Genomic DNA, 12,433 nt, shown 5'->3' with positions numbered 1-12,433 from the left:
GCGCATGGTGCTGCCGACTCACAACATTCCTTCCCTTCCAACACCTGCTTTCTGCTGCACCGCGGATCCTGTAGCGGGCAGAGCGACTGCTCGCATCCCCGACTATGGCGCAATTTCTAACCATGAACGACTCGGTCTTCATGAACGACCTGATAAGCAACATGCCGGATCTGGTGATGCATCGTCCCGACCCGGTCGTTGAGTACATGTACGTGCAGCTGGTCCCACACCGACGTCGATCTCAGTCTGTGCCTGCCCTACCCGCGTACTTCTTTACTGACAGCACGAGTCAAGGCCCAGGTTCAGCTTCGAGGGCAAACACAGGCCAGGATTGATACCCGAGGAGGACGAGGGGGGTGAAGCTGCACCGCCCGTCGACGTGCCGCGCTGGCGCTCCAATTCGCAGAGGCAATCTCACTCGCGCACGGCGTCGCTCAGCAGGCCCTTTTCGAGAGGACCGCATTTCTGGCTGAGGGACTCTTCGCTGTCGCGTCAAGGGTCTGGAAGCTCGACTGCGCGGAGCGTCCTGAGTCGCCAGCACGTGGAACGGTCTTTGAGCATGAGGATGCAGAAGACGTCGTCAGAGGCAACTCAGTCCAGTCGACCCCAATCAGCCAGATCCGACTTGTCCATTGCATCGTCTAAGGTTGCGAGCGTCGCTCAGCCTCCCATTTTCCGCCGGCTTTCCAAGGAGATTTATGCCTGCATCATGCGGCAGTTGGAAGTTTTGCATTTTGGCAAGGGCGCGAACAGCTGCACGGCGTGCTACTTGCGAGACCTGTACAGTCTATCCTTAAGCAGTCGGGTATGGGAAAAGGCAGCAAGAGCGCACATGTACGCGAATTCTCAGTCTAATATGTGTTTAGAAACTAACAACTTCAGGTACGGAACCCTATGGGTGCCAGCTCCGGACAAAGAAGAGATGGGGAAAGTTGCGCCAACCAAGCCAACCCGTATAAAGGCACTTCGAAAGATTCTGCGAGAAAAGTCTGCGTATGGCAACATGGTGCGCGAAATCAAGGCCTACGAACTGCAGCAAGCCTTTGCCGAAGCAAACTACAACGAGGCCCAAGAAATTATCAACGACCTGGCTTCTATCGTCATGGCCTGCCCCAACCTTGAGAAGCTGACCGGATTTCACTGGATTTACCGACACGAGTTTGATCGCCTAAACCATGCTCTTTCAACCAGACTACACCTTAAGGAACGCGCGTGGCTGATTTCGCAGCCGATCAACCACCAGCCCATCTCACTGGACAAGAGCTCGGGTGTGGCAGCGCTGCAGTTGTATCCAGGCCCGACGGAGCTTTTCCTGCACCATCACGAGAACTATTCCAATCTCAAGACGCTTTTCCTGCATGGCGAGGGGACGGGGATTATGGATTTCCGATCATTCGTAGCCACCTTCCGCAAGCTCCAGCACCTCGAGGACCTCCACCTCTCTAATTTCTCCACCACTGACTTCAACGACCGCACTCTGGCAGCGATTCCACCCCTCAAGCGGCTCCGTCTTGATGCCCTGGATGGCGTCACGGACAAGGGCCTCATGCGCTTTTCCCGCTCTCCTGCTGCCAAAGGACTTGCCGCCCTATCTCTCGTTGACCTCGAGATTATCGATCTTTTAATAGTCACCTCTTTCTTTGAACACTGCACCTCTCTCACCCGCTTCACAATTGTACAGGAAGGCTCCCCCGGCATCGCCCCCTTTACTCCCGTTTACCGGCCAGTCTTTAGTTCTCCATCCCTCCGGTATCTGCACTGGGACATTCTCATGCCCGGGGCAGCCACCGAAGAACTCGCCATCTCCATCGCCGAAGGCACGTTCCCGCTATTACGCAGGCTTCGAGCGCCGGCCGACCATGGCGGGCACCTGCAGGACGTGTGCAGGCCCGTCTCCAATATCAAGCACGCGAGCGACGCGCAGCTGCTCAAGGAACAAGACGTCGCCGCCGAGCACGACTCGAAGCTGGACGAGGACTACTTTCTCACATCGGCGACGCTGTATCCTGTCTCGTCGATGCTTGAGACGGTTGACGAGGTGCCCCCTATCAAGCCGTCGACGCGCACTCTTCCGGCCGCGCGCCAGGCGGCGCAGTCTCGCATCGACGGCGCCGCCTTGCTGTCCTTTTCGTCGCTCTCTGATTCCGGCGCCGCCTCGAACGCCGACACGGCTGGCACGCGCAGCCGCGGGTCCAGCCTATCCAGCATCGGCAGCAGCGTCATTGGCACCATTGCCTCGACCCACAACCCCAACCACAGCTACAAACATAACCGCAACCACCACCACCTCAGCACGGCCATGACCAACAACAAGCCGCACATGCAAGTCGTCATCGAGGAAGAGGGCGTCGTGCACTCGCGCTACGTCTTCAGCGGGTCCATGGGCTCGCCCGGGTCGCGCGTCGAATACTGGCTCGAGCCCGACGTGCCCGGCAGCGACGAGGCCGTCGTGCGCGCGTCGGACCTGCTCGGCGTGCGCATGCGCCGCACCGTCAGGACGTGGGCCGGCTCGGACGCTGACGGCGTCGAATGTGCGGGCATGGGCGCCGAGGACGCGGGCGGCCGGTGGCACAGGCCGAGGAGGCGAATCGTTCCGCTTGAGCTGGGGGATTTCTTTTGATGGGCGTGGATAGTGGATGGGTGGGTGGATAGTGGATGGGTGGGCGGATGGATGGATGGATGGCTGAAGTGAGGTGGCGCTATCACGTGTTGGTCTTATTGGGACGAGGAGGGTGAAATGCCTCTTGGGCGGGTTGTGATTGCGAAAGTGGTTTTTTGATTTTTGCTGATTCATTCGTTGCGAGATACCCCTACGCATGTGTAGGTTCTTATTTAGCCAGTCCGTACCTAGTCGTAGTAAACTTTGTAAATTGACAGCTGTCCGTCGACGCGACAACTTAAGGCTTGGTGCCAAACGCCATGGCACTCGCCGAATACGGTCTCCACGAGTTGGAGCTCCGATGGTCCTTGATTTACCCTGCGCTTTTGTCCTTTGCTCTCGTATTTTTCATTACGTGCCCCGGCGGCCTGTGGCGAGCATTTGTTTGTTGAAGCAACGGCGGGGTTTGGGGAGAAACATGGCCCGCCGTTGCAACCCACGGCAGGTGTTGGCGTCGAGATAGGTAGCATGTCGGCTAGTTAAAGACAGGTAGGATGCAGGACAGTGATCGACGGGCAAATTTCACAGGTGTTGAAAGGTTGATGGCGCAAGGAAGGTGGCCAGCTGTCAACCATGTGCATGGCGCGAGCAGAGAGGGCGAATTGCATGCACAAGTCACGCCTGACCGCTTCATTCTTGTTGATCCGAGTAGTCCAGGTGGCTGGCCGCATCGAGGACGTGCAATGAATGGGTACATAAATGCCCTCGCAGCCAATGCATACGTAGCCAGCTGGCTGGGAGCGGTAGATAGGGCAAATGGTTAGGTAACGCGGGCGCATGAGGACAGACGCGTTTCCTCTCCTTGCAGTCTAGCACGGATTGGGCTGTGGACAGAAGAGAGAGGGAGAAGAGCATGGGTGCATTAGCTCGGTCTGCTATGAAAGTGAGAGGCGACGAGCCCAGCATCCAGCCAGACCCCTCAAGTCCAAGGCCGGCGACGACGACATTGGGCATGCTGCAGAGGGGATTGGGGATGACCGGTCCCTCTCACGGTCTTGGGTCACGGCGGAGGGGGGTCGATCGGGGTGGTTGTGCGGAACAGGGACAGACAGGCCAGGAATGGGGGTTGTGGCTGTTTGCGGTGGGAGCGGTGGGAGCGGAGCGATGCCCAGAGCGGAGACGGCGGGAGAGGAGAGGAAGGTAGAATGGCCATCATGAATGAGGCCTCTCCTACCGTGGGTGAAGTGGAGGTCGACTGCAGGTGGTGGGGACAGAAGCAGCTTCCGCTCGCCGCCGCTAAGCCCGTTTGGTGCGGGTCGACACAAAGTTGGTGAGCCTTCTCTCTCTCCGCGCGACCATCTTGGCCAGCTTCAGCAAACTCGAATCTCTGCATCGCCAGCAGCTCCCCATACCTCTCTTGCTTGGCCTGCAGGCCGTCGTCTACAAATCCTTCCGCTCTGATCCTCGCCGCCGCCCGCCCGCCGTGGACGTACGCGTGCGACCAGTGACCCGCAGCGCCCGTAACCTTCTCAGGTCTGCTCTTGGCCGGCCAGCAGCCCGGCGGCACACACCTTGCTCGTCGTCTTCCCGTCGCCTTCGCGTCAACCTAACACCGCCCCGACTCTGCACCATCGACCTCCACTTGCCCTCTCCTCCTCTGCCTCGACTGCAGACTCAAACCCTCTCCCCTACAGACATGTCCGACGTACAGTCACGGTCGGCCGCTCCACGCGGCCGAAGCTCAGCTCGCGGTGGCCGGGGCGGCTACAGCTCCCGTGGTCCCAGGACGCACAAACAAGTCAATGGCTCTCACAAAAGCGCTTCCTCAATCGACGCGTCGACCGAAGAGGGCGAGCTTGGTCAAATGAAGCAGCAGTACGCCACGCAATTGGCGACCATTAAGGAGACGTTCCCTGACTGGACCGACCTCGACCTGCTTCTGGCTTTGCAAGAGAGCGACGGTGATCTCAACGTCGCAAGCGAAAAGATCCTCGAGGGTGTGTGTCGTCTTTTCCCCGCCCCCCCCTGCCGTCTCGACTGCCCCATCTGCTAACCCTTTGACGTCAACTAGGCCAAGTGTCCCAGTTTGCTGAAGTTCCTAAGAAGAACGACAGATCCCGCTCCAAGGTCAAGGAGACCGCTCCATCCCACACTGATTCGGCCGCGGCGACATCTGGTGCCACTCGTGGACGGGGCCGCTTCGAGGGCACACGCGGCGGACGTGGCCGTGGTACCGAGCGAGGACGAGGTGGATTCCGCGGTGGTCGTGGTGGAGCGCATGCCGCGAACGGCGCCCGCGCTGGGGGAGCCGTGTCTGTTCCCACCACTGAATCTGACGCCTGGGACAACAAGCAGCTGGACACCTCTACTGCCGGAGCTTGGGACACTCCTGCGCAAGCCAACTCGGGCAATGGAGAGAACAATTGGGACAAGACGGGCACAACGGAGGCGACGCCGGCGCCCGCCTCCGACGCAGTAAAGAGCAGCATCATTACAGAGGCTCCCAAGAAGACCTGGGCCAGCATGTTTGCGAAGCCCAAGCCTGCACCCGCACCCCCTAAGCCGGCTGCTGCAGCTCCTCCACCGGAACCCGCCCCGCCCGCGCCGCCTGCGGATGTCGAGACAAACAAGCAAATCGAAGCCGCTGTGCAGTCTGAGGAACTACCCATCCCGCCGACTGCTGACGAAGCGCCCGCCTCGGAGCCTCAAGCGGCCGCTCCTGAGCCACCCAAGGCGGTGCCTGAAGTGCAGGAAGCCACACCTGCCCAGCTGGCTCCCTCCAAGGATGAGCTCACCGAAGAGAATCTTGAAAACCTGCCGAATGTTGCGGAGCCTCCACCAACTGGCACGGCTGCCAGCACGATTGCGAGCGGTGCGAGTACGATTGGCGTCGCAACCCCTCTGCCCGTGTCTCAGCGCACCACTCCGGCGGCGCGCCCAGGCCTGGGAGGATTTGCTACCACCGCGCAAAAGGCCACTGCTGCTACGCCCCGTACTGGCAGCTACCAGAGAAAGGTCATGGAACAGCAAGAGGCCGTCGTTATGCCGGGCAACCATGCTGTTGACCGTGCTGCCGTGCAATTTGGAAGCATGGGATTGAATGGAGATGCTTCGTTGGATGTCGATGAGGACCGCGAAGAGGCAGAGACGCGCGCCCAGCCGCCTCAGCACTCTCCCACTCAGCAGCCCAAGGCCTCCCTTCCTCCGGCGCCCCGCCCGCCTGTCCACAACGAGCCTCAAGTTCAGGAGTCTGTTCCAACGCCCAAGCCCGCTCCGGGTCTCCCTCCTGTTGCTCAGCACCAGCCGATTCCCCAGCAGCAGTCGCCTGCCATTACCAACCAGACGGCACAACAATTCAACCAATTCGGCAGATTCGGCCAGAACATCCCCACGGAGCCCGCCGCCCAGAAGCCTTACGATCCCTTTGCGGCTCCCGTCTCCCAGCCCACCCAATACGATAGCTTCCCGAGCCACTCCCAGGGCCTCCAACACTCACAGGCTCCTTCTACTCTTGGTGGCCTCTCCACCGCCCCGAATGACTATTCGTCATACTACACTTCCGAGAACCAGCGCAACGCATACCAGAACTACTACGGCTCCGCATACGGACAGCAGGCCGGTGCAGCCCAGCAGGACGTGGACTCTCAGCCAAAGCCTGCAGCGTTTGGACAGACTGCTGAGTCCGCATTTCCCACCACCCAACCCCAGCAGGTAGGCACATTCCCATCAAAGAGGACTTGGGTCTATGAACCAACTCTGGTCGCCCCTCGCCGCCATCTTTCCTCGGAAGAGAGTAGAGATGGTCCATGGTCCCGCGGAGGCCATGCGAACTCCGGCAGACGGCGTCCGAGGCCTTCACTGAGACCATTGTCATCTATCACAAATCTAGTACCTTCTAACACAACGCAACAGACACAGACCCGCTATGGAGACGCGCAAAACAGCGGTCAGAACACCCCCGCTCCTTCGATTGCTGCTCAGCATCATCCTGCAGCTCAATCTCAGCATATGCACCAACCCCACGGCCAGGCGGGCCACGGAGCATTCCCCTACGGAAACCCTTACTACAGCAGCCCTTACTACAGCGCCTACATAAACCAGTACAGTGGCGGCTATGGCCAGCAGGGCTACGGTGCTCCCTTTGGAAAAGGCATGTACGGCCAGCCTCACCACGGCTACGGAATGTCTCCCCAGACTACCTACGACGCGCACGCATCCTCGCCCGCAAACGTTGGCGGATTCGGCGCTTCGACGATGCATGGCCGCGAAAGTGCCCTTGGTGGCGGCCTTGGCGACTACCGCGCCAGTTCTACCCAGCCCACGCAGACGCAGCAGCACACTGCCAGCAGTGGTGCGTTTGGTGGAATGCCTGATGTGTTTGGACGAAGCCAGGGAATGTTCCCCGGCCAAGCTCAGCCCTACGGTCAGCAGGTGACTGCCTCTCAGGGCGCGAACGAGGATTCTTTGAAGCCCTTTGGCGACAAGTCCGGCTCTGGCCCTAGTCCTTCAGCGCTGGGACAGCCAGGTCGTCCTGGCTCTGCAACCAACTCGGTCGGCCAGAGTGCTCAGTCTGGCCTTCCTCCTCCCCAATCCCACCAGGGCTTTGGATACCCCGGATCAGGCTACGGATTGGGCGGACTTGGCGGCCACCAGGCAGGTCAGAGCCACGGCGGCGGATATGGAGGCTACGGAGCCGGTTTCGGCAGCTACGGAAACTACGGTCGTGGAGGCGGCTGGGGCGGCAACTACGGTGGTCATTAATCGACGGCGTTCATGGATCAACCGGTTCAAAAAGCTCTCACTCATGGCAAGTGTGGACAACTGGACTGGCTTGCGACACTGCGGGAAATGGGTCATCGGTTTGCAAAGGGCTAAAGTTGCGCACCAACAGTGGAATTAGGTTGCGAGGTTTGAAATGGCAACACGCATGGTCACGGCGGGAGGTTTTGTATTACCACAACTCGGCTCTCAAAAGGTTATTATCTCTGCTGTTCATTCTCTTTTCATTCGTCCTCTTTGTTGGTGCGGGAACCTTTTCCTCTCATTCAAGCGGGGGTCAAAGAGGACATGGGAAGTTCATTGTACGGGTTTCTCTTTTTTCCCTTTAACTCTTTTCCTTTTCTACTTTTCTGGTTTGGAGGTGTTTAACAGCAAGCACGAGTCGAGTGGAGCACTCTGCTCGGGGTATCGGTTCGCCTTGTCGGGCGATATCTGGAGTCAAGCGAGGGGATGGGGATGAGATGGGTGATTGCAATTATCATACAACAACAACAACAACAAAGAGACCATGATGCCTGTTGCCACAACATTTATTTGTCTGCGCGTAGTGACCTGGCGCGTCGCGCCATGACAGCTGGCATGCCCCTGAAGGCGGTGCGGAGTAATCCAATCTTAAGTCCGAATTGGAATGAATTTCAGGGCAGCTAACCCTAGCTCTCCCAAGCTCCCTGATGTGGCGCCCCTCCACCAAATCCTACCTATTCCACCCCAACGGCCACCTGCTATCAATTGCCTGCAGATGGCTCGCAAAGCCGCCAAATCGAGCTCCAAAGGAGCAGCGGCGCAACAACCATCGAAACCAGCCGCCGCACCGCCGCCCTTCTCGCCCATTACACCCTCGCTCGATCCTTTCGTCGAAACACTCGATCCGTCCAAAATCTACATTGCCCACATCGACACGTTCCCCACGTCATTCAAAAAGCAAGTCTTCGCCATCCCAGCCGTCCTCAACGTTTTGCTCGTGGCCGTCATCGCGTGGCGGGCCTACGCGGCGGCGCCGACGTACTGGGAGATGCTGCTGGCAGCGCTGGGCAACGAGACGGCGGCGAGCGTGACGCGCGACACCAAGACGTGGGGGGAGCTGGCGTCGATCGCGGCCAAGCGGGCGGCCATGTTCCTGTTCGACTACGCGCTGGTGGTCGGGGTGGGCAACTGGCCGCTGACGTTCTTCTTGGCGCCGGGCGAGCTGGAGAGCGCGGCGTCGTGGCGCTTCAAGACGGGGTTCCGCGAGCGCGAGGTCTACGTGCGCGCGAGCCGCGGCTGGGGCAGGACCGAGCTGCTGGGCGACGAGGCCGACGCCTTCGAGAGCGAGGACAGCCCGCTGTTTAGGACACGCATTCTGCCTGCCATTGACCCGCGCTTTGTGCAGGAGAAGACGGGATACGTCATGATAAGTGACAGCTGGGACCTGGAGTACGGCGCCATGGTGCGCGCGACGCGGCTGCTGGATACGAAGCAAGTCGATGACGAGGCGCGGTTCCGCAAGAGCGTGTGGGTGTACGCCAACGACGAGGTGGGCTGGTGCGTATGGGAGGTGCACAAGCTGGACGAGAAGACCACCGACAACAGAGAAGATGCCGTTCGCAGGAAAATCGTCGCCTTCAAGGAGCGCCTCGACGCCCTGGGCAAGGAATCCCTCTTCTTTCGCTGGATCGAAATCGTCCAGTTCGAGAGCAGCCAGCCCGGCGGCTTCACGCCCCAGCGCCAACAGGCCGCCGCCGACCAGGCGAAGGAGCTGTTTGAGGCGAATGGCATCGATTTTGAAAACTTTGTCCGCGATGTTGGCGGCTTGCAGGATCTGCCTGGCTTTGATGAGTCTAGCAGGTGAGCTTGTGTCGATGCTGCAGCAGAAATTTCGTCGATACTCGTCGAACTCTACCATGGTATGGTCTGTAAAGCCATGAGCTCGCAGGAGGACCTTTTCCCCGATCCACAACCGAGAGCCTAGTGGCAACCGCAAGAACAGAGGCCTATAGGTACTTCGATCCTCTTCATGACCTAAGCACCCAGCATGAACCTCTCAGGCACCACCAGTGGCCGCCGTGTCCAGGCGGAACCTACCTTGAGCTCGCTGGCCCTGAACAACGAATAGACGATTACACACCATCTCGATATCCCATACTTCGTCCAGTACTGCGACATCCACCATCTGGGAGCATCTGAGCCGACATTTCGATGTCTTGCCAAAGGCCCCTGGCATCGCACGTATGGGATCATGTCAGCAGAGCATCATAATCAATCGAGCTTTATGCTGTTGTTGCCTGAGTGTACTCTGCTCATTTCAACGGATAAGTAGACAGCAAGCGCGCCTTCAGCGGCAAGCTGGGTAGTCTGACCATGGAGGAAAAGATGATTGTCAAGATTGATGCTCTTCGCGTTCAGGAAAGGGTCCGTAGACAAGAGCAGTGTACATACTGTACCATACAAACAACGAAAAAGCTCCAAAGCCCCAACGACAAATCCAATCCAAACATGTCTTCGTGAAGAAGCCCTCCCTCGCACAACATTGGGCAACATTTTTTCCGCACATCAACAGCAAGCCAGCTGCACTCATCCTCCGCAGTAGCGAAACACTCATTTAGTCATCTTGACTAATCCATCCCCCAGCATCAAAGCTGATCCAGAACGCGCTCCATCGAATAATCAAAACCGACCGTCCGACCGGCTTTTGCTCACGACTCAGTCAGTCAATCAGCTCCCCACATTCGTTGCTTGCTTGCTTGCTTGCTCTTGTCTAATCAATTCTCCGTCTTTCCGCTCAGACAAGGCGCAGCTGCAAGTTGGTGAGCTGTAACACATCTCTTTCCTTTTTTTTCTTCTTCTTCTTCTTCTTTCTTTTGCCTCGAATAGTCCGTATTCATAATGAGGAAGGAAGTGGTCGACACGCTTTGGGAAGGCGCTAGGCTGGGACGGGATGTGGGGCCGGCCGCTTGGTTAGGACGGGACCGCCCGGGGCGACCAGCAGCAGCGGCAGCAGCAGCAAACAAAGCAGCTGTCGGAGTTTCCGAAAAGGCTCTCTGAATGAATGTTCGAGCTGTGGCGTTAGGTACGTCGGGTTCTCTGTGTGGGAAGAAATGTGATGAAGCATGTGGTGGTCGGCTCACTCAGTTGCTGATCAAAGGGCCTCGAATGGAGGCATCGAAGGTGCGTGGGAAAATCGTTGGAGCGCAGAGTGATGCAAAGCGCCGTTCGACGTGCTGGCGGACATCGGATGTCTATATGACTACGTACGTATGAGGTCTGGAAAACAAATTCGACGGCTATGTGATGTGGTACAGAATAATGTGCTCTTGCTAGGTAGTCTATGCCGCGAGAATGATAATCAATTGGAAACTGCGGTTATACGGATCATCGTCACGTCGCCCCACCCCTTTCGTCACCGCCGTCGGGTGTCTCCGTCGCAGGTTGTTCGATTGTCAGGTCAGGCACCAAACGCGCCATCCCACAGCCGCCAAACCGCAAAGTAGACGTACACCGCGACCAAAACGAACGGATAGAGCCGCGGGCTGAGATTTTGTTTTGCCATCCAGCCGCAGTACGTGTGAATCGAGGACCGCGGCGCCCCGGGGGTGAAAAGCATGGCTTCCATCATGCCGTTCGAGGCGGCCTGCGCTGCGTGCGAGCGTCTGAACATGTCCGATTCGAACGCAGCGATTTTGCGGGACAGGGTCTCGCACAGCAGCTTGTCGGCGGCGGCCTCGGCGGCGCCTTGACGCTCGTGGGTAGCAAGGGCGCTGAGAATGGCCTGCGATAGCTCCAATGCGTCCCGAAGACCAATGTTAACGCCTTGCCCTGCATGAGGCACCATGAGGTGTGCAGCGTCGCCTATGGCTGTGATGCCCGGCTTGCTGCGCCAGGAGAAGCCCTCAGGGAGACTGTAGAGTGGCAAGAAGCTGGCGGACTCGTCTCCTCGTTCGATAAACGCCCGCAGCTCTGGATGCCAGTCGCGATAGTCTGAGAGGAGTGCCTCCTTGTACCATGCCCCCACGTGGTGCCGATCTTGAGCATGTTGATCGCCGTTGAGCTGTTGCTGCTTGATCTCTTGCTCCCTGATCCAGCCTTCGCTTCTGATTCCCAAGGCCGAGACCCAGATGCTGCCGTCGCCCATTTGCTGGCCAGTAATTCCTCTGCCGTCTGAGAATGAGAAAACGGAGCCCCGATTTACAAGCTTGTAATTGCCTGGAGCGGTCTTTGCAGCGTCTGGAATGGAGAACCGAAAACCTGCCAAGCCAACGTACTGCGGCTTGCTAACTTCGGTGCCATTCTTCTCTTTTGACGAGAAGGGTGCCAATGCTTCTCGGACGCGACTCCAGGCTCCGTCGGCGCCGATGATGAGATGATATCCGGACAGGACTCTACCACGGTCAAAATGGAGTCTGTGCGTGCCGGTCCCGGGGGTGTCCAGCTCGACCCTGAGAAGTCGCCATCCCCAACGAATGACGTCGGCGGGGACAGACTCTGTGAGGATGCGGCGAAGGTCAGAACGATCGATCTCTGGAGCTCCGCGAGAATCGCCCTCGTTTGTGCTTGGAGGGCGGCTGATGAAGTTGTTGAGATGCTTGTCTGTGATGCGAATGGCCTCGCCGTCGTATCTGGCAAACTTGACAAATTGATCAAAGAGGTGACCGGCCTCGAGGGCAGCGATTCCTTCTTTTGGGTGAAGATCAAGGGTCCCGCCCTGTGCGCGGAAGTCGAGAGAGGTCTCGGCCTCGAAGACGGTGACGTGGATTTGAGATTGCTCTTGCAAAAGAAGCAGCCTGGCCAGCATGCAGCCAACAGGACCACAGCCGACGATGGCGATCTCGAGCGGTGGCATTGTTCAATGAGGATTGCATAGACAGAGGTTGTACAGGAGAGGACGACGAGGGCCAGACTTGGGTTGGGCCAGTCGTGCCTTCGCCACCAAGGGCAGACTGCGAGTAGCTAGTGGGCCAGACATGATGCAGGGCAAAAAAGGGGTCCATCTGGGTAACGACCGGATGCAGACACAGAGTGGACATGGCATGTCGATGTTGTATATGTATAGAGGCAGTGCAAGGCTAAAGCACCGATCGC

The 12,433-nt window shown here is 58.4% G+C and overlaps 4 protein-coding genes across 4 annotated transcripts; 3 read left to right on the top strand and 1 right to left on the bottom strand.

Moving 5' to 3' along the window:
* Positions 1–104: 104 nt before the first annotated feature.
* Positions 105–3,053, top strand: IWZ02DRAFT_514385 (uncharacterized protein; the record flags this gene model as incomplete). The annotated part of the gene is made up of 3 exons (XM_066770612.1): positions 105–208; positions 295–834; positions 883–3,053. The coding sequence occupies 3 exons, from the start codon at positions 105–107 to the stop codon at positions 2,618–2,620; spliced, it is 2,382 nt and encodes a 793-aa protein (XP_066625229.1). The 3' UTR covers positions 2,621–3,053.
* A 1,242-nt stretch (positions 3,054–4,295) lies between these two features.
* On the top strand, positions 4,296–7,360 carry IWZ02DRAFT_373221 (uncharacterized protein; the record flags this gene model as incomplete). Its single annotated transcript, XM_066764689.1, has 2 exons — positions 4,296–4,596; positions 4,671–7,360. 2 exons carry the CDS (start codon positions 4,296–4,298, stop codon positions 7,358–7,360), a joined length of 2,991 nt encoding a protein of 996 aa, XP_066625228.1.
* A 597-nt stretch (positions 7,361–7,957) lies between these two features.
* IWZ02DRAFT_468043 (uncharacterized protein) lies at positions 7,958–9,206 on the top strand (the record flags this gene model as incomplete). Its single annotated transcript, XM_066768601.1, has 2 exons — positions 7,958–7,979; positions 8,152–9,206. 2 exons carry the CDS (start codon positions 7,958–7,960, stop codon positions 9,204–9,206), a joined length of 1,077 nt encoding a protein of 358 aa, XP_066625227.1.
* Positions 9,207–10,634: 1,428 nt separating this feature from the next.
* IWZ02DRAFT_179996 (uncharacterized protein) lies at positions 10,635–12,423 on the bottom strand. The gene has a single exon (XM_066762281.1). The coding sequence runs from the start codon at positions 12,192–12,194 to the stop codon at positions 10,800–10,802; it is 1,395 nt and encodes a 464-aa protein (XP_066625226.1). The 5' UTR covers positions 12,195–12,423; the 3' UTR covers positions 10,635–10,799.
* Positions 12,424–12,433: the final 10 nt, after the last annotated feature.

The sequence above is a fragment of the Phyllosticta citriasiana genome (assembly GCF_038021145.1).
Source record: "Phyllosticta citriasiana strain CBS 120426 chromosome Unknown IWZ02scaffold_3, whole genome shotgun sequence".
In the NCBI taxonomy this organism is placed as follows: Eukaryota; Fungi; Ascomycota; class Dothideomycetes; order Botryosphaeriales; family Phyllostictaceae; genus Phyllosticta; species Phyllosticta citriasiana.
The sequence above is the reverse complement of the archived record's forward strand: the minus strand, read 5'-3'. Positions and strand labels throughout refer to the sequence as shown.

Bases quoted from the DNA above. Each gene is read 5' to 3' on its own strand.
- IWZ02DRAFT_179996 (XM_066762281.1), bottom strand. From the start codon at position 12,194: ATGCCACCGCTCGAGATCGCCATCGTCGGCTGTGGTCCTGTTGGCTGC.